General features: G+C 36.1%; 3 protein-coding genes across 10 annotated transcripts in view; 2 read left to right on the top strand and 1 right to left on the bottom strand.

The window, feature by feature from the left end:
• Positions 1–16,344, bottom strand: part of nolo (ADAMTS-like no long nerve cord) — a 94,341-nt gene extending 77,997 nt beyond the window's left edge. For 2 of the 8 annotated variants that reach the window (XM_089464126.1, XM_089464129.1), the window contains exon 1: positions 7,371–9,782. In XM_089464126.1, coding sequence (XP_089320252.1) covers positions 7,371–7,751 — 381 coding nt within the window. In that variant the 5' untranslated portion in view covers positions 7,752–9,782. Of the gene's footprint in view, positions 1–7,370; positions 9,784–13,708; positions 14,739–15,349; positions 15,487–16,193 lie in introns of those variants that run through there. The other 6 variants (XM_018002589.2, XM_089464130.1, XM_089464127.1 and 3 more) reach the window with 6 other exon arrangements.
• Positions 994–3,132, top strand: LOC108610477 (uncharacterized). The gene is made up of 3 exons (XM_018002606.2): positions 994–1,306; positions 1,965–2,342; positions 2,409–3,132. The coding sequence occupies exons 1-3, from the start codon at positions 1,235–1,237 to the stop codon at positions 3,039–3,041; spliced, it is 1,083 nt and encodes a 360-aa protein (XP_017858095.1). The 5' UTR covers positions 994–1,234; the 3' UTR covers positions 3,042–3,132.
• A 52-nt stretch (positions 16,345–16,396) lies between the features above and the next one.
• eEF2 (eukaryotic translation elongation factor 2) lies at positions 16,397–21,401 on the top strand. The gene is made up of 5 exons (XM_018002600.2): positions 16,397–16,549; positions 17,169–17,383; positions 17,468–17,995; positions 19,311–20,007; positions 20,077–21,401. Exons 1-5 carry the CDS (start codon positions 16,547–16,549, stop codon positions 21,166–21,168), a joined length of 2,535 nt encoding a protein of 844 aa, XP_017858089.2. The 5' UTR covers positions 16,397–16,546; the 3' UTR covers positions 21,169–21,401.
• The last annotated feature ends 584 nt before the right edge of the window (positions 21,402–21,985 follow it).

The raw sequence follows: 21,985 nt of genomic DNA, 5'->3' as shown, positions 1-21,985 counted from the left end.
CATCAATTTATTTGTGTATTTTTATTATAAATTTATTTATTTATTATTTAATTCATTTAATTTTAGTATTATTTAATTTCTTTTTATGTATCTACATATGTATGTCCAAAAAAGCTTAGCTCCAGTTCCAAATAACTTGGAAAACTTTTATTATGTGAATCCCTTATAGATCTTCCTATAATTACATACTTTTAACCGAATTTTCCCTATTTCAACTTCATTTCATCTCTTTATATCAATGTCTCCAATATCTACCTTCCCATACTACTCTCTTATTTTTTTGGTTAGTGCATTTCAGCTTCGGTTGCAGTCGAAAGCCCAAAACAATTCGCTTTTATTGTGCCCTTTATTCGTTCACCTCATTCCCTTTGTCATTGTCATTGGTGTTGTGCTGCCGCTGCTGTTGTTGCTGCTATTGTTGTTGCTGTTGCTGTTGCTGCAAATGTTGCGCATTGAACTTTTAATTAGCAAAAGTGACGTCTGCTCAAGCGAACAACCCCAGCAGAGCGACAGGCCCAATGCCCGCCTGAAAGGTAAGCCGTGTAAGGTGCCAGCTGTCGGTGGATGGGTTCCGATTCAACTCTGACACAAACCTCACTCCGCCCCACGCCCAACATTCTCCCCGTTTCACAAACACAAATGACAACAAAATGAAATTCATTTCTATGCACAGATTGTTTGGACGGGCGGTTCGGCGGCTGGGCGGTCGTTTGGACAGGCGTGGCATTGCATAACATTGTGTTTGTTTATGTTTCGGGGCTTTTATGATGTCGTAGCCGTCGACAAGTTCATAAATTATGAACAATTAAAATGTTGTCCGGGAATTGCTTGAGGTCGGGCCACAATTTCTGGGGCTACCTGCACGGTTAGTTCATCAAAAATGTTTGCATATGTGACAATCCAGGGGCAGGAGGCGGGACAGGAGGCGGGAACGTGAGCTCAGACAATTGAAGCGTGCCACAGTGAAGCCAGGCATCTAGCGGCTTTGCCTCACTTGTCATTTGTTCTCTATGATTGTATTTCAGTTTTTAGTTTCCTGTCCGCACTTAATGTACATAAATAGTGAATAGCAAAAACAAACAAAAATTTCAAGTCCTAATCAAATCTATGTATAGTCCGTCATTCACGACGTCCGGAGTTCCGGCATTTTAGTCAATACAGGATAGAGCGAATTTCAGTGCACACAGTGAACGTTAATACCCTGTAAAACCAGTAAGCAAGTCCAGTCTGCTAAATGTCAGCCAGTCCTAAAGCTAAGCCCTCACTGTTGGGCTCATACCCAAGAGCATTCGTAGAGTCTAAAATCGTGAGTAGCTCGAAGAGTTCAGATTTATCAATAACTTTAATAATTTATGTTCTCAAAAATTCTAAATTTGTTGTCATAAATTCTTTTTTTTCTTTTCGTTTTTTTAATAATTTATTTTTCTATGAATTTATATATAACTATATGTATAGTTATATAGTTAATGCTTAAGAAGCTAAATATTTTTATATAATATTTTTTATTTATTTATTATTATTCTTTTTTTTTTTGTATATATAATTATATAAAAATTATATATATCTGTATATATTTAACTATTAAATATTTGAAAATTTGTTATTTGAAGAATAATATATATTTTTTTATTTTATAAATTAAATATTAAAGTAAATATTTTATTTGTTGCTGCAAAAATATTTTGATGAATGTCTGATAAATTTTATTTGTAGTTTTTATTGTCAATTTCTTAAAATGGAAATTAGACATTCACATATATTTATTTGTAATTATTATTATATATTTATATTTATTCTATATTCATTTTTATTATATATTTATATTTATTATATATATATTTATATTGATAAATACAAGTTTGTATTTATAAATTTAATATATAATGTTATTTCTTTTATATTTGCTTTAGCAATTATTATTAATATTATCATTTTTATACATTTAACCCTCTTTCTTTGCACAGAATTATAACATGTGGAAGCCAGAATTTCCTGATTGGTATTACTATAACTCGATGCCAACTAACTCCAACGCTCAGTTGCCCCATACGCCCTATCCTCCACCGCAGCAAGCATATATGCAAACTTATTCTTACGTTCATCCCATGCAACAGCCGCTGCCTCATTACGCTCCTCATGAAAATGGCCTGAGCCGAGCTCCAATACCGTCACCGGCTCTGGCTCAGGTGCAGGCCCAGGCGCAGAAACACGCCTGGTTGGCTTATCAAGCACAGCAATTGAAGCATCATAACTTCAGCTATTGGTATGGCTTGAACCAACAATTGGCCGGAAGAGCGCATCATCAGAACGATGCACTCAAACAGCAGCCAACAATAACTATGGTGAGGAGCAAACTGTTCTACATCTCTTTGATAGCTGTTATCTATCTCTTATTCCCTCTTCTATAGATGGAAAGACCCACTCGCTCGAGTGGGTCGCAACCTTATTCCCATGATACACGCTTGCCTGGCTGTGGTCCGGATCACAGCTTCTATTCGCAAATGAGCAGTGGAGGAAGTCTCAATCGCATCGATAGCATCTCCAGTTTTAAGAATCAACATGGCTTGCACGTACGCAACTCTCAACACGATATGCACACCTATCAACGCATTGCGGAACGCAGACTCAAATCCCCAGCGAATGATACCGAGCCCAATCAAGAACAAGAACAAGAACAACAACAAGCTGAAGAGCACCTGAATGATCAGCCAATGGCTGAGCTCAAGCCGCAGGCGAGCAAACTAATACAGCCAACAAAATTAGCTAGCAAGGTGTCTCTGCAGAGCAGAGGCAACAGTTTATTCCGAAAACTTGGACTGGTCAAGCAACGCAAAAACAAATCCATAGACTTATCTAAATCAGATTCGAAGAATACTCAAGAGTGCACTGCGACCAGCTCACAGAAACCGCGCAAGAAACCAAATCTCTTCAAACGCATCTTTGGTGGCATGCATTATCCTTCAACGGTGCGAGGAAGTGCTCTGATGAAAAAGGATCAGCACGAGGCAATAGAATTCGAGAAAATGCGCGCAAAGCATTAGACAATCAAATAAACCACAAATAATCTAAAGTAAGTGTAATATTAGCTTGAAGTAAAAAAGAAAAAAACATTGAAAAATATACAAAAAATTTGTTACTTAACCAGATGAAAAATAAATACAAAAAAAAAAAAAAAAGATTTAATTGTTCTATTCCATGTACTAATATATGTAGATTATGAGATATTTATCATTTAAATCATTTTCTAGATTAATTAGATTAATTTCGAATTTGAGCTACTTCTTAATTGATGCATAGCTTTTATTCTAGTTGGATGTTCCTAATCTCTTACTAATCCACTGACTATTATAATATGTATATCTATAGGAACAAACCGCCACTCCTTGAAGTACGTTTGATTTATCACACTTAAAAATCTTGTATGAAGTACAAGATATCGAAGAATCTGAATATTAATATAAAATCTCTGTGTTTGGAGCATTTTTGTTGAGCTTAAAAATCGATTAATGTCGATTATAGTAAAATATGATTGCAAAAAAAAAAATAAAAATAAAAAAAAATAAATAAAAACAAAAACATACACAGCAATAATTATTTAAAGTTTTAAGTCTCTAGCTTTTGATAAGAGGAATGACGCATATATTTATTAATTAGCAACCTGATCAAAGATTCTTTTATCTGATACATTATAAGAAATCTATTGTATCGGGAAACCTTGTTTGCAAAAGGGTAGAGTGTATAAAAAAAACAATAATATACATTCAACTTTCAAATGATTTCAAATATGCTGTCAATATAAATATTAAAAAAAAAAAAAATGTTTTTCCTTTTTGGTATTAACAATTTTCATTTTTATACAGAAAACACCCGCGTGAGAACCCATGCTCACCTACTTTTTCCTAGAAAGAACCGACCAGATTTCAATTCATGCTGAGTTGACACCATTAATAATTAGCTATGAACCCACCACAGTCGATCAACCGATCAACCACTCAATGACAGCTGGTTTCATGCATGTCGCAAGCGTTAACGGCGCCTCATTAAACAGCCATCAACGCTTATTAATTTTGACATTTCGATGGTCATTTATCATTATCATCTAGCAACTAACAAGCCATCCCAGCACCAGCAGCGACTCGTCAACAGCCGCAGCCGCAGAAATAGCCACAGCCACACAGCATTTGCCAGTTAGACAAATTTCGAATTTTCGAAAAAGAGTGGAAAAAAGAAATCCACCAAAAATAATTGCGCAGTTAACACGCTAATCAGCTCGTTACCAACTCTTTGATTTGGAACTCTATGAAAAACCATGCCCATATTTATGGGCACATGAAGCCCGCACAAAACACTTTTGAAAAGTTTTCCCGCAGGTTTCCACTTGGAAAATGGAGCGAGGGTGGCACGAAGAGCTGCGAGTAATTCAATGTGCAATGATATGGTTGCATATGACTAAGCAATAACTGTGGATAACATATTTTAATGTTGACTAAAGTATTTTAAAATCAATTTGTAACGAATATAAAATAGTAAAATGGCTTTTTAATGAAAATTATACAGTTTAATGTTGGACAACAAAATTAAATGGTAAATACAATATTTTAAAAACAATTTAAAATGTTAATGCCTATATCAAAAACAATATTTCGTATCAGATATATTGTACATTCGTGTTCATGAAAATAGTAGAATGTTTTTTTTTTTTATTATTTAATGAATTCTGATTTCCTTCTTTTTATATTATTTATAGCACTAAGTGCTGGACAACATATATTTAAATAACCATTTAAAATGACTAAATTAGTAACTGAATATAACAAAATAATACTGTCGTATTCATTTCATTTTATTTAGCAACACTACTATTTTTATTAACATAACTGAAATATGTGAAATATATAACATATACATACAAATTTAATTTTTTTAAATTTCAACAACATTTCCACTAGTTTTATTAACACAAATGTGTATAAAATATATAAACTGAAGATTTTAGCGTTTACTTGAGTCAATTAAAAATTAATGATTGTTTGGTTACAGCTGGCCTACTATTTTTATGAACACAAATGTATAATAAATATACATAATAATATTAAGAAATATAATAATTATAAAGATGAAATTACATACAGATTTTAATGTTTAAATAAGTCTATTAAAAATTATGTTCAATAAATGAAATTGTTTATCCATTTATTACCTAATTTTCTCGGGCTTTACAAAACCGAGGAAAACTACTCGAGCTACCCTCGCGCTTGCCAGCTCATTAACATTTCAATAAATTGTTGTAAATCTTATTGCGAATGGGCGTGGCAATAGTGTTTGCCTATCATTAGTAACGGCTCAGAGCAGAAGGTGCAACAACTGTGACACGGTCAGCGAAAAATGCAACGCTCCATCGCATCACAAGTGAGAGGGAGAGACAGAAACAAAGGCAAATGGAGATAGAGAGAGACAGAGAGAGAGAGAGAGAGAGAGAGAGACTATACGAGACCCAACCTATATATAAAAGTCAACATAGCTGCATATGTTTTTGTTTTTGGTACACAACCTTAACGAGTCGCTTGTAAATGAGGTCGACACGAAACTTGTTGCCCTGTTATGACTTCTTCTCGCAAACATGACGTCAAATCGAATTGGCAGTCATATTATATATACGTATACATACATACATATATATAGATGTGGATAAGAATTCCAAAAATTGTGTGCACCCATGACCAAACTCTGAAACCACATTGTCTGCCTGACAGCCACAGCGAGCAATAAGTTTCAAATGGAGCCGACATCGACGACGTCGTCCATGTCAACGCAAAGAGCGATGAGCTGTGCTCCAAGTGAAGGGGGAGCGAAGCAGCTAAAGAGGGAGGAGGGAGGCGCAGCCAAAGGAGAGCCTCCGTCGATTGAGAGGACCGAGCTGCGAGAGGCGCTATCTAGTGCATTGCCATCATTGTCGTTGCAAAACGTTTCGATTTCAACGAATATCATTCAAGTATTTCAGCGTGCACTGAACGAAATCAGTGGAGTGTGCTTAAGCAAATTTAATGCTACAGCGCATTTGAGGAACGATCTGAATGTGAAAAGGTTAAAAAATGCTTAAATATGAGCAATATTTAATTTTTAATTTATTTTTAATTTTAATTAATTAAATACATATTAAAAATTTCAATATGTAATAGGAATGGGAGTCGTCGATAAAAAATTACAAAATAAACGTCAGATAAATGCAATAAACAATTTTATTTTAATGTAAGTAAAAATATTTATTTAATTTATTTAATTTTCATATGTATAATGTACTAAATTTTGATACTCATTTAATTTTTTAAATTATTACTTTCTGAAAGTTATATATTAACTACCGTATTTTTTATCGAGAACTAACATTTCTTATTGTAAATATATGAGATAAATTGTTTGTAATATTTCATAATTAAATTATATAAATAAAATAATACATAATATAAAATAATAATACAAAATTAAATAATATAAAATAAATTTAATTAAATAATTCAATTTTATTTTTATATTATTATATTTTGCCTTTTCATACTTTCAATATATATTACTAGCTGGCCCGGCAAACGTTGCATTGCGCTCTATATTATTTCTAGGTAAAAAATTGTTGAAAGCTATGTGGTTCAGGTTGGGATACACTCTGATTAATTTATTAATCGGATTTTCATTCAAGCGCCTTGTAAAGGACATTCTTCGTTTTTTGGTCAGGTGCAAGAACAAATAATGCGGATGGTTTGCCAACACGTGAGCTTGCCACGTTCAATTGACCATGAGAAAAACACACATTTTCTAGATTGAGGCCACAAATAGTCAAAGATTGGCCCTGTGACTTGTTGATCGTCATGGCGAAGGCAAGACGAAGCGAGAATTCAAATAAATTCAAAGGGCATATCTTTTGAGATCATCGGAATCCTAGGAATAAGAACTTCCTCATCTTTAAATTTTCCTTTGAGTATCGACGCGTGAATCACATTGCTCATCAGTTTTCTTATCACCAAACGCGTTCCATTGCACAGTTTTGGTTGGTTTAAATTTCTAAGCATGCAAATCTTGGAGAATTGCTCTTTTCATAGCTGTGTTCATTTCTTGACGCCGGTCAAGTTGTTCTTCCATATTGCCCATGAAGTATATTTGCAAGAATTTTTGCTGTGCATCTTCAATAGGTTGCAATGATCCAATGCGATGGCCACTCTGGCCTTGAATCTTTAAATTCAAAGCCATAGTTATAGTTAGATTTACAAACACTTTTTACAGAAATCTAACAAACTACATTATTCCAAACATTTTTTTTTTTTTTTTTTTTTTTTTTTTTGACAGTCATAGAAAATAAAATTTTTAACGTAAATTACCTTAAATGTCGGATTATATCCGTATCCAATAATTTCCACCCCAAATGTCATTTGGAAACAGGCATTGTATCTTTGAGTGTTCGCTAGAAAATGTTGTGATTGTAGTGTTTCGCCATAAAGCAGGGAACGCAATGGCTCTGGTGGCGGGACCACTAATGGCAATGTCACATTACCACTAAGGCAGCACAAACCGGGCGTTTCACCAGCAAACTTCAATGCGCCACAATGCTGGCAAACAACGTCCATTGGACCAATGCAAACTAAACGATTCAAGCTGTAATCAATGGTGCAATCATATCGAAACGCTGCTCGATTCAAATCAATCCTTGAACCATTTCTTATTGCCATTTCACTATTCGCTATTCCGTTGCCTAATTGCATTATGGGTCCGCCGGGAAAGATTAGATCTTCTAGGACGCGGCATTTTTATTAATAGTAATACTGCCCTCGCACAAAACCATATAAAACAATCGAGAAATATAAATATAAATAATTTACACAAATTTATGTTTGAGACAAACAAATACCTGAACTTTCGAGATATTTAGCTTTTTTTAATTTTTTCAGATTTTTGATTTGAAATATTTATAAAGTTTAAAGGTCCAAAAATATAAAAAGCCAAAAATACACTTTTTAATAATTAACTTTTTTTTTAAATTTCGAATTTTTAATTTTTTATTTATTTTTGATTAGTCAGGTTTTAATCTTTTGATTTTTTTTTTTAATTTTTTCAGATTTTTGATTTGAAATATTTAGAATGTTTAAAAGTCCAAAAATATAAAAAGCCAAAAATACACTTTTTAATAATTAACTTTTTTTTTTTTTTTGAATTTCGAATTTTAAATTTTTTATTTATTTTTTGAACAGTCAGGTTTTAATCTTTTGATTTTTTTTTTTAATTTTTGCAGATTTTTGATTTGAAATATTTTTCTTTTTGATTAGGAAAAAAATTTTTTTTTGTTGAATAGTCTTTTTTTTTTTTGTTGAATAGTCTGGCCTGCTCGAGGCTGTGCCGTAGACTGACTGACTACATTTGTTTATTTACTTCTACACTATTGTCAAAACTGTCACTGTTACCAAGCCTACTGGGTATAAAAAAAATTTGAACATTTGGGGAAAAAACCGCGTTTTTCAAGTATTCGGCAAATTTTTTCAGTATTTTTAAGACCCTATACTAAACTCGTTGCGGAGACAAATCCAACAAATCAAAAACCATGAAAATTGGTCCAGCAGATCTCGAGTTATAAGTGCTTGGACACTTTTACACAACTCTCTTTTATATATATAGATTTTAAATATATTTTTAATTTATTTTTGCCGCGAACCTAATTTTCTTTTTGTAAGCTCTTGTCAATCAAAACAGACTACAAACAAATTAATATTTTAATATTTATTTCTTTATATTTTCTTTATGTTGGTTGATCGAAGAGTTCATTAAGTGTAGATATACTTTAAATATTTAAGTAGCTAACATTTAAGACGTTTCATTTATCTAAATATAAACATTTTAATAAAAAATCAAATCTAACTTGATTTGAAGTCGTTCTTAAATTATTGCAAAAAAAAATTATGTTGGCAACTAAAAACTTGTAATTAAGCTCGAATTCCTTTAAAGAAATATATATTTTCAACAAAAACCTGCAGCCACTTAAAATGTTGCAGCCGCAGACACCGTAAAAGCACTTGGAAAAAAAGTATCAAATAGAGAAATGAGAATTCTTTTCCATTTTTATTGTTAAACCAATAAATTATTTAGCATGTATAAATCACAGGGGCACGAAACTTGCGCTGAAAACATGTTAAAGCCATTCAAAGATTTATTTCGAGAAGCGGCTCGAGAGGCTGCAGCGAGAGAAGGGCGTGAGCTGCCGGAGCAGGAAGAGCAGGAGGAGCAGGAGTCAAGCACAAGCGTTGAGAGAAAGCACGCAATAAAATGAATGAATGAATGAGGGAAATACGAAGAAGAAAAATGCAATGCAAGAAAGGCAAGAAAGAAGTAGGCAAAGTTTTGTGGCTGTTGGCATTTTTTCTTTTTTTTTTTTAATTTTTCACTCGTTTCACAAGATTTTCGAAATGCCGAGTGCCGCTTGCCAGTCGCATTCGAGTAGATGTGTGTCAGGCTAGGGCTCGAGCCGAGCTGCACTGAGCTGAGCTGAGCTGAATTGTGGGAAACGGCAGGTAGACGCACTAGCAGGAATCACCAACCCATTAACCTGCAACACACACACGCACACAACATATCCGCCACTTGGCAACCCCAAACAACTTGCGCTAAACTTTGACAACGTGAGACGAAGCGCGTTATTACTTAACTATATAAAAACATACATACATATATATCCTGTAGTTGCTTGAAGGAGGATTGACTATGGTAAGCTTATATATATATATATATATATATTATGTAGTTATGGCATACGCTGAATTTACTTTTAATTAATATTTTAATATTTTTTTATTTCAACTTTAAATAAACCTATATTTACATATTTTATTTTTTATGTTTCAAGAATTCTTCATTTATTCCAAAATATTCAAATTTTAGTTAGCTAAATACTAATATTAAATAAATATTAATATTTATTTAGTATTTTCTTTAAGTTTTAAGAATTGCAGCTAATAAATTTTATAGATTGATACTAAAATTTATAAAAATCATATTGAAATATATATACATACATACATACATACATAAACTTAAATAAAAGACTTTAAAATTAAGACTTCAGTAACAAAATACTATTTTGTATCTAAATTTTTTTTTTTTTTGCTAATATTTAATTTAATATTTTAATTTTATAAATGAACTATTGATATGAGTTTATATTTAAAAAAAATACGAAATTAAGTAAAAATATAAACTAAAAAAAATATATATATATTATATTCATTTTCTCTATATCATTAATCTCTTTAAGAGCTCACAACAGACTTCTTTACAGGGCATACGCCAGTCGGACAGTCTCACATCAAGCAATTTCACTTCGAACTGTCTACTGATTCGCCCCGAAGTGGGGCTGGAGTTGGCTCGAGCTGGAGATGAAGCTGGAGCTGGAGCTGGAGCTAGAGCTAAAGCTGAGGCTGCTGCTATTCGATTTCGTGGCAGCTTTTAAGTGTTTAACTTCCTCATCTGACGCTGAGCGTGGCAGAAGGCGCAACTTTATGCTGCCTCATAATTCACGGCCCTTTCCTGAGTCCAACTTAAGGACTCGCTTGCTGTCTCCAGTTCGAGATCGGCCTGCGTCTGCCTGGTAATCAGTTGCATTAACGTCGTGAAACTTCTTTAAGTTGGATTGGGAATTTCTTTTACTTGTTTTTACTTTCTTTTATTTTTGATAAAGTCCCTAGAAGACACAATCAAATGCTTACTTCAAATACGAAATGGAGCAGAAGTGCGCCAAGTAACCATTAGAAGAGCGCATTAAATGCTTTTTAAATGAAGTCACAAATGAGACGATAATCCGCCAAGAGACAATTAGTCTCTAATGTGTTCTTAAAAAGCTGCTGGACGCAATGAAAGATGGCTATTATGAAGGAGTTCTGCTTGAGCAGCAAAGACTTTTGGAACTAAAGGAAGCATTAATGGTCAATAGGGAATAAAATACATAACTTTGCTGATTTCTATATATGTGTATATAATATATATTTTTCCTTATTTTTATTTCATACCTAAGAAAAGATCCGATGGTTCATTAAAAAGTAAAAATAAATTTCATAACATTCCATTATATTAAATCCAAATAAAACTAAAATCCAAATTAGAATTTCAAAGATAATTATTTAGTTAAAATTTGAATTTATACGCTTATAATAATAAATTTAAAGCAATAAAATTTTGTACACTAAATTCAAAATATAGTTAATATTAGAATTATCTAACTCTCTGTTAAACTCGGGTTATATCGTGTAATATATATTTGTATTTTAAATATTTTCCTCAAAATTAATTTTCTTATCTTGAAAATCAGTTTTTAATAGATAGACAGATTCTGATAAAAATAAACCTTATATATAAACCTTATATTTAACGGCTTTTCAATAACACTTCCGAAAAACTTTTCTGCCTAAAAGTGCTATAAAATTGTTGCTTTTAGCACATATTGAAAAACAGGGAGAGAGAGAGTGAGGTAGGGAGTGAGAGTGAGAGAGAACGATGTAGTAACAACAGCCTTTAACTATCCTACAACCATATTGAATCACTTGGAAACATCTAAAAGCTTTATACACGCACTTAAAGCTCTTTACGATTCTTACGTTTGTTTATTTTCAATTTTTTTTTAGCTGAGAAAACAAACGCCTTTGGTGGACCCCAATAAACACATAAATATAACAGCTACTTGAGACCAATCGAAGTCTTCATAAAGTGTGAGTACTGTATGTAGCGACCTCTCACTTCGCTCCCCCACACACCGCCCACATCAGCTCTTCCTTTCTCTGCCTGTCATACTTACAGCTTAATAACGGCGGCTAATCTGAGAGGCATACATTCACGCACGCACACATACACACTCACGCACACACGCACACGCACGCACGCATATTGTCAGAATTCTTTGTAGAAATATTCGCACACAATGGGCGCATTATGTCGCTTGTCTGCGTCGACTTTTTAAGTAAATTATAAAATATTTAAGTATTTTAAAGGCGAATTTCATTGAAATTGAGGCAAATAGAGGTATGAGAGTGCAAAATAAATATTTAACAACTGCGCAATACTCTGCTGTGCACAGATACAGATAATAAATAAAAAATAAAAAATATAAAAAAAAAAAACAACAAATAGTAATTATAGTAATAAATACTTAAGCTATACTATCATATTCCAAAAGGTATGAAAAAGGATTATAAAATATAATAAAACATATATTATTTAATAATAGTTTAATAAAAAAAATAATTAAAAAAAATATATAATATAAATAAAGAAAGTAGATTTTTAGATGTTTTATATAAATTAAATACATTTAGTTTAATAACAAAATAAAGGTTTATATCCAAAATTAAAATTAAAACCAAAATAAATAAAACCGATCAAAAAATCGGTTTTATATAATTTAAGCCTTTCCATTAATATTAAACTAAAATGGTTTATACGTTCTAAATAATTTAAATTAATTTCTTATGATGATATAAAAACTATATTTTATTAAATTCGCAATCCAAAAATAAGAAAAAACTAATCAAATATGTGATAGCTATTTTAAGCAGTTTGAAAAATGAAAAACAATATTCAATAGATCAGATAAATGTATATATATATATCAGACTTCAGTCTATACCCCACATAGCGCATATACCTGCACTTCTTCACTTTCAGTACAGTGCTTGGAATAAGTGTATGCAAAAGTCAACGACTGCCAGACAGACGGCCGGACGGTCCCACTGGCAGACATGCCCAGACAAGGACTGGCCGCCAGGAAGTTGAAGGAAACGCACACAATGTGGGAATGTCATTTTGCTACAGAATGTCACAGCCTTTCCATCTCCCTCTCTCTTTTTCGCTCTCATTTTTATTTTTTTATTGCAGCTATGTATGTGTGTGTAAAGGCCTGACGCTTGTCCCAGCTTTCTCTCTCTCCCCCTCACTCCTGCTGTTGGCAGCTGTCTTGCTCTCTGCTCTTCATCTTCATCTTTTCTCATTGTGCAAAGTGCATGGCAGAGCGTATAGCATTTGCAACGGTAAAAGCGAATATCGTTCACATTCAATTGGAACTGATTGCAAAGCAACGTCCTGTGGTTGTTCATTAAGGTTTAAGCTTACCGAAGGATTATCCTGAGTTGTATATGTTGAGTTGTTATGTTGCTTAAACTAAAATTTATGTATAGAAAATTCAAGTCTAAGTTGTTTGCATGAAAAGATCTCGCTTGAGCGAAGTCTAATCCAAAACAGAATTCCCCCTTAAGCTGTGCTATGTAAATATACAAATATTTATCTTATTGTATTTCACAAGCAATGCAAAGCTCTCTCACGCGCACTTACACACACACACACACACACACACAAATACATGTAGCTGCTGCGTAAATTCCTATGCTCATTTAACGCTTGTTATTCAACACATACACTCTCTGTTTCTCTGTATTCCTCTTCCCACACAGTTTCACTGGAGAGGACGTGTCAAGACCCGTTCAAATAGAATTAAAATGCAGCTATTAAATAAAAATCTCAGCAGTGACCACAGCGCTCTTAACTTAAAATTAATTACAATTAAGCAAAGAAAATGGCACACACCAAAAAACACAAAACAAGAGAAGAAAGTGCGAACAAAAGAGCAAAAATAATATAAAAAAAATAAAAAATAAAACAACAAAAACAGGCCAAAAGCCGGGCAACTTACAACAGTCACGAGTTGAAAGACTAACACGCTAAGCGCTTCGCATTAAATCCAAAAGAGCGTCTCAGTCGCTGTCGCAGTCGCAGCAGTCGTAGCACAAAATTTAACACTAACTGCGCTGCCGGCGGCAATGGCGTCTGCTGTTGTTGCTGCTGCTAATCCACTTTTACTGTTCTTCCGCTCACTCCCACATGCACACACTCACACAAATAAACACAAACACACACTTGCACGCTCTCATGTATGCAAGCGAAAAGGTAGCGACGGCGACGCTGCAATTTTTTTTTTCTCGTTTTATTTATTTTTTTTTTTTTTTTTTCTTTTTTTCGTTTTGGTGCTGCGCTTTTGTTGTTTGTGGTTTTTTGCTGCTGTTGTTGTTGCGGCTGCTGCGCTGCCGCTGCTTGGCGCTTTTCGCACTGATTGTTACACACTAAAATCGAATTAAACTTGCGCGCTGTGCAGTTGTTGCGATTGTTGTTGTTGCTATATTTTTGCCGCACTTTCCGCCAACTTTCGCTCTAACTTTTACTTTGTTTGCAGCGCAGGACACGTTGGCCAACAACAACAAAATAACGGAGTAAAAGCAGAGCGTAGAAAACTTTTAAAAACGTGCAATTTTCGGCTGAATGTTGTTGTTGCTGTTACTCCTCCTCTTTCTCTTCCTTGCTGTTTCTCTTCTTTTTGTGCTAGCTGCAGCGAAGCGAACGCGTAAAAGGGATTTTCTAATAAGAAACGCGACAAAAGTTGAGCGTTGCGATCAACGGTGCAAGCGTTGCGGGACTTAACGGTTTCTAGCCCATTTAGCTGCCTGCTGTGTATTTATTATAATTTTTTTTCTATTGTTTTATCCGAGATTAAAGGACACGAAACTTTTTCTTTTAGTCTGTAATATTTTATGCGGCTAATAAATCACACAAAAAATTAAATTTTCAGTTTGTTTTATGCGCTTTGTAATTTATTTTAAATTAAAAATTATCTTTACTTATTTTTCTTTGTAAGTGTTTAATTGGACTTGCACTAATAATTCTTTTGCCTAAAATAAGAAAAGCTAAAAACTTGTAACACAAATTACAACAACTAACACTAAGACTTTTAAGCTTTTTAAATTGTTTTATATATTATTTTATTTTAATTTATTTTAGAATCTTTTTTTTTAATTTTTATACTTTTCCTGTTATCAAAATTTGTATTAATATTCTTTTTATATATTGTATATTAATTTCAAATTATTCATTCTTTTTTACTGATTTCATTCTTGCATTATCCCAAAAATATTCAAATAAACTGCAAACCCAATTTACTCTGATAAGAAAAATCCGTTATCATCAAAAGAATATCCCAAAAAATTTGCATCCTCTAATTATGCTCTTATTCGATTTCCCAAACTGATCTTTGCAATCATCCCTGGATTCTAGAAATCTCACTGCATGCAAGTCCAATTGCTATATTAGCACAAGTTCGGCTTTAATATATTTAATTTTTAATTAAATCTGCAAACTTTAGTTAATTATTCATTTTATTATGCATTGTGATGCATCCTTAGAATGCAACACACACACGCACGCACGAACACACACTACGCACAGCAACAATAAAACGCACGAGTGTGTGTGCCCCTTATTAGAATCGGAGCTTCAATTTTACCGTTAGCACAGACCGTACGCACAGAAAATCACTTGAAAACTGTTCGGCCGGCCGCATCGGATGTGCCGAACGGCCAGCCAGTGGGCACAGCCAATGATGTTGCGACAACAATGTTGCTGCAACGTACCGCACTGCATGCGAGCCGAAGCTAAATCTGATTGTTGCCGTGAGAGCCAGCAATGTTGCAGCAACTAGTTTGAGTGGAATTTGTCTGCAGCTCATGCAAGTTGAGGGCGAACATGTCGCAGCTGATTTAAGTTCGTTTGAGTAGTTTGAAATGGTTTGATACAGTTGTGCGGTCACTGAGGTGAATATTAGTTGAGCAACATTTTGGAATGCTGCTACGATGTGCTGCCGCTCCACATGTTGCATGACGTCGACTGCATGAGAATTTCTTATATTTAGACAATAGTCAATCATGACTGAACAAGTTTGTTTGCTTTGACTGCGTGGGTGAGACACAACGGTTTATTCTGTTCTCTTCACGCATGCCAAAAGCATTTAAAGGGAAAGGCAATTAAAAGCGTCAGACAAATTGAGCAATTAGGCTGGAAAAACGGCATATGCCGTTAAAATTGTAATTTGACTAACATTGATCAATATCAATGAATACATGTATGTACATATATATGAATGTACATATGTATGTATGTACGACTCCTTAAACAATGATGATTATTCCTATTACTAAAGCATTGTTGTCTGATTTCATCAACGCGTAAAACTAATTACATACTTTATAGCAAATAAATAATATCTAATATGTATCTATTATATGAAGACATGTATGTATGTAAATATATTAAATGCCTTTAATAATCTGATAAAAACAAAACACACTCACCCGCTTTGAGGGTTAATGAAATATTAGTTTTTTCTTTTCTTCAACTACAAGTAGTAAGCATAGATTTTTACATATCCAATATTCTCACACAATTTTAAATTTCCAAATCCATTCCGCGAAAATCATAAACACATTTCCCACTCACATGGTTGCACTATTCATATCGATAGCTTACTCCCGACTATCGATTGCTGCTGACAGTCACATTGCCCATCAATTCTATCGATTGTGCGACCGCCGTTTGACCGTCGCGTCTCTAGCACAGCGACTTTGCCCGTTCTTTCCTGTCGATACGCCAGTGCAGGCGTGTAGTGTTTTTAAAGTTGGTCCACGTAAATCAATAAACATCCAAAATGGTAGGTGCCAATAATCTGAAATAAATACAACAAATGCAAGACAATAAAACGCCGCAGTCAAGTGCATCATAATTTTGTGCGTGTGTTTGTCAGACGAGTGTATAAAATGATGCCAAAAAGACTATCTAAAAATTGTAGACGTGACACCGTCTGTCCACTGTATGTGTGTGTGAGTGTGTGTGTGTGTGAGTGTGTGTGTGTGTGTATGAGGCAGTGGTGAAATGCAAGACAAAGAAATTAGCTCAAGGGGCCATCACAATGACGTATGCAACTATTGCAAAAAAACGAAAGAGATGAAAACGGGTCATAAGATCTGGCCAGATGTTTGCTTAATGCATTTGTGTAAGTGATTATCTATATATATATAGAACTACAAAATTGTTTTGCAAGCAATAGACAACGCAAGTGGTTTTCGGGTTCAGTTCTAACCTCACAAAATATCACATCGCCTGAGCCAAAATGTGTGCAGGTATCTGTGCTTGTGTGCGTGCGTGTGTGAGAATTTGTATGGGCATTAAACGCCATTTTTAATGGCAGCCAAACCTCACTCACAGCTTAAACATGGATTTAACTCTGATGCCTTTCTCTTTTCTTTTTTTCCTCCTGCTGCTGTATATAGGTCAACTTCACCGTCGACGAAATCCGTGGCTTGATGGACAAGAAGCGTAATATTCGCAACATGTCCGTCATTGCTCACGTCGATCACGGCAAATCCACCTTGACCGATTCGCTTGTGTCCAAGGCTGGTATTATTGCCGGAGCCAAGGCTGGTGAGACCCGTTTCACCGATACCCGCAAGGATGAGCAGGAACGTTGCATTACCATCAAGTCAACGTAAGTCTTAGACAAAGCTCTACCCTCAGCCACGCAACGCCCTCCAATCTAATATATAATCTAATCTCAATTTCTCATTTGCAGTGCCATTTCCATGTACTTTGAGGTTGAGGATAAGGATTTGGTGTTCATCACGCATCCCGATCAGCGTGAGAAGGAATGCAAGGGTTTCTTGATCAATCTGATCGATTCACCCGGTCACGTTGATTTCTCATCTGAGGTGACGGCCGCTCTCCGTGTCACCGACGGTGCCCTCGTCGTTGTGGACTGCGTTTCCGGCGTGTGCGTCCAAACTGAGACTGTGCTGCGTCAGGCTATCGCTGAGCGCATCAAGCCCATTCTGTTCATGAACAAGATGGACCGCGCTCTGTTGGAGCTGCAACTGGATGCTGAGGAGCTGTACCAGACCTTCCAGCGTATCGTGGAGAACGTGAACGTCATCATTGCCACCTACAATGACGATGGCGGCCCAATGGGTGAGGTGCGTGTGGACCCCAGCAAGGGTTCGGTCGGTTTCGGTTCCGGCCTCCACGGCTGGGCCTTCACCCTCAAGCAGTTCTCCGAGATGTACTCTGAGAAGTTCAAGATTGACGTTGTCAAGCTAATGAACCGGTAAGCAAAACTATTACTTGATATATATATATACATATATATGCTTTTAGCACAAAACGTGTGACGCTGAGCGTGCGACTTCTTTTTGGACAGTCACAAACCTGCAAGGGGGCGTGGCTGTTCAGCTAGAACCGCGCGTGCTGATAGCGCCACAAGTGCAATCGAAAATAAAAGCAGATCAAATTATGTAGACGCTGTTGAAACGCTACACCGGAACCTCTTTCCTAATGTTCTAACGGTGCATTTGCTAAGGCAGCGACTCGACAAATTAACAATATATCTATATATATGTATATAGGTAGGGTCATCAAAACAGTAGCACTACTAATAAACTGAATATAATTATGCATGAATTAATAGCAAATTATGTTAAAATTAATTTAAAATTATTTGTATAACCTGTCTATATATATTTAAATAAGTATTATATATGCCGACATTTATAGGCTCCATCATTTCAACTTAAGTTTTTTATAAACCACTTAAAAAAAAAAACACCCAATATTTTACATTAGACTAGGTTGCATAAAATCTTTGATATATGCGATGTATGTTCTGATTTTCTTCGTAATGCCCTCGTTTTTTGTTTCACGGAAAAATGATCTATTCTTACAAAAAATATGTTCTAGCTCGCTCGCTTAGCAACACTTTAGTATGACGTCATTTTTTTTTTTAGCTCTACCACTAAAAAAAGTATTGCAGCAATACAACGAAATTAGCGAGAGTGAAATTTGATTAGAGTAGACTAAGACGATCGTTGTTAAGCTGTAGAGCCCACAAATAGAATTATCTGAAGAATATAATATTAATAATATGGAAAATAAATTTGCAATTAATTAAAAGCATTGATAGAAATGAATTGGTCTAGATAATATTAAAATTAATATTAAATATAGACAAACTAAATAAATAAAGTACATATGAATTATTTCATATAACAATGAACAACATACAAAATAGCATCAATTAAAATATAAAAACTAAATTAATCAGACTCACCTGGAAAATATTGAAGAAGTATCCGAATTATTAATTTCTTCATGAAAGTAGATTAGATTAGATATTGATAATTAATAAAATTATAAAAACTAAGGAAATCAGTCTCACCTGAAAAAAGTGATTCAGAAGTATACGAAAGAAACATTTATTCCTGAAAGTAGATTAGATTAGATATAAATAATTAATAAACATCATTCATATCAATTACTATAAAACTATTTCTAAAAATCATTAAAATCAATTTCCATATAAAACGATTATTCCTTATAAAAATCATCCAAACTCAATTTCAACTTCTATTAATTTCATTTTGTAGTCTGTGGGGTGAGAACTTCTTCAATGCCAAGACCAAGAAATGGCAGAAGCAAAAGGAGGCGGACAACAAGCGCTCCTTCTGCATGTACATCCTGGATCCCATCTACAAGGTGTTCGATGCCATCATGAACTACAAAAAGGAGGAGATCGGCACGCTGCTGGAGAAGATCGGCGTTACGCTCAAGCACGAGGATAAGGACAAGGATGGCAAGGCGCTGTTGAAGACCGTGATGCGCACCTGGCTGCCAGCCGGTGAGGCACTGCTTCAGATGATTGCCATCCATTTGCCATCGCCCGTGGTTGCCCAGAAGTACCGTATGGAGATGCTGTACGAGGGTCCTCATGATGATGAGGCTGCCATCGCTGTCAAGAACTGCGATCCCGATGGTCCATTGATGATGTACATCTCCAAGATGGTACCGACCTCCGATAAGGGACGTTTCTATGCCTTCGGCCGTGTGTTCTCCGGCAAGGTGGCCACCGGCCAGAAGTGCCGCATCATGGGCCCCAACTACACGCCCGGCAAGAAGGAGGATCTGTACGAGAAGGCCATTCAGCGCACCATTCTGATGATGGGTCGCTATGTGGAGGCTATTGAGGATGTCCCATCCGGCAACATTTGCGGTCTGGTCGGTGTCGATCAGTTCCTGGTTAAGACCGGTACCATCACTACCTTCAAGGATGCCCACAACATGAAGGTAATAAAGACTCGAATCTTCTAATGATTAGCTTATTAATATTCAATTCGTTGTTTCTTAATTCTCCAGGTGATGAAGTTCTCCGTGTCGCCTGTGGTGCGTGTTGCCGTCGAGCCCAAGAACCCTGCTGATTTGCCCAAGTTGGTGGAGGGTCTGAAGCGTCTGGCCAAGTCTGATCCTATGGTGCAGTGCATCATTGAGGAGTCTGGTGAGCACATCATTGCCGGTGCTGGTGAATTGCATTTGGAAATTTGCCTTAAGGATTTGGAGGAAGATCACGCTTGCATCCCATTGAAGAAGTCCGATCCCGTGGTCTCTTATCGCGAGACTGTCTCCGAGGAATCCAACCAGATGTGCTTGTCCAAGTCGCCCAACAAGCACAACCGTCTGCTGATGAAGGCTCTGCCCATGCCCGACGGTCTGCCCGAGGATATTGATAACGGTGAAGTTAGCGCCAAGGATGATTTCAAGGTTCGCGCCCGTTATCTGGCCGAGAAGTACGACTACGATGTGACCGAAGCCCGTAAGATCTGGTGCTTTGGCCCTGATGGTACCGGCCCCAACTTCATTCTGGACTGCACCAAGTCCGTGCAATACCTAAATGAAATCAAGGATTCCGTTGTTGCTGGCTTCCAGTGGGCCTCCAAGGAGGGTATCTTGGCCGATGAGAATCTGCGCGGTGTTCGCTTCAACATCTATGACGTCACCCTGCATGCTGACGCCATCCATCGCGGTGGTGGCCAAATCATTCCCACTACCCGTCGTTGCCTGTACGCCGCTGCAATCACCGCCAGTCCTCGTCTGATGGAGCCCGTCTATCTGTGCGAGATCCAGTGTCCCGAGGTGGCCGTCGGCGGCATCTACGGTGTGTTGAACAGGCGTCGTGGCCATGTGTTCGAGGAGAACCAGGTCGTCGGCACACCCATGTTCGTTGTCAAGGCTTATCTGCCCGTCAACGAGTCGTTCGGCTTCACGGCCGATCTGCGCTCCAACACTGGCGGCCAGGCCTTCCCACAGTGCGTGTTCGACCATTGGCAAGTGTTGCCCGGTGATCCGTGCGAGCCATCCAGCAAGCCCTACCAGATTGTCCAGGATACCCGTAAGCGCAAGGGTCTCAAGGAGGGTCTGCCCGATCTGTCGCAGTATTTGGACAAATTGTAAGCGGCGACTCCAACAACAACCACATGGGGGACGATGGGCTGCAGCTGCCTAACTATGAGACAGGTGGATCGAACAAAGATGCAAAGACAACAGCAAATAACATCAACAGCTGTGGCCGCTGGCAGCGTTTAATAAACAAACACACACAACAACAACATTTAAAGAAATTTTGATGATTATTAATTGTATAACAGTAAACAACAACAACAAAATAAATCAAGTAAATGATTATACTTAAGTTTATATAAAACAAGAAAACAAATACATACATAGAGAGCGCACTTCAAATGTGCTCGAAACAAAAATAGAAAACGAAGAAAAGAAGGCAAAAGGGGGAGCAAGTTGCTGTTAACGAAGATCAGACGAGGAGTTGCTGTTAAAGCGACTGAAATTTGCATGTTAACATAGCTGGAATTTTTTTCAGCCACTTCCAACTGGTTGGTTCCAGCATGTTTGCTGTTAACGAAGATCAGATCATAAGCGACGCTGTTAAGGCGAGCGAAATTTGAATGTTAGTTAACATTACCATTGACAAAAGCGAAAAGCAGTTGAAGTTGGGGACGTGGTGAATCAGCCACCCTTCCATACTGATTTGAGCAGAACTATTCTGTTAATAACCGTAACAGCTGTAGTTGCCGCACTGTCGTGCAACGCAGGGGTTGCATTTTGGCTTTTATTGTTTTTGTTGTGCGTATAAAACGCCGCGTGGCCAAGTGCAAAATCACAAAGCAAAGCACACAAAGCCAATCAATGTTAATGATTACAACAAATGAGCGACATGCGGCGTTTGGCAAACAAAAACAACAGCAGTGGCGCG

The sequence above is a fragment of the Drosophila arizonae genome, chromosome 3 (assembly GCF_054131065.1).
Source record: "Drosophila arizonae isolate 15081-1271.41 chromosome 3, UAZ_ARI_1.0, whole genome shotgun sequence".
NCBI classification, from domain to species: Eukaryota; Metazoa; Arthropoda; class Insecta; order Diptera; family Drosophilidae; genus Drosophila; species Drosophila arizonae.
This window is presented reverse-complemented; position numbering and strand designations above follow the sequence as displayed.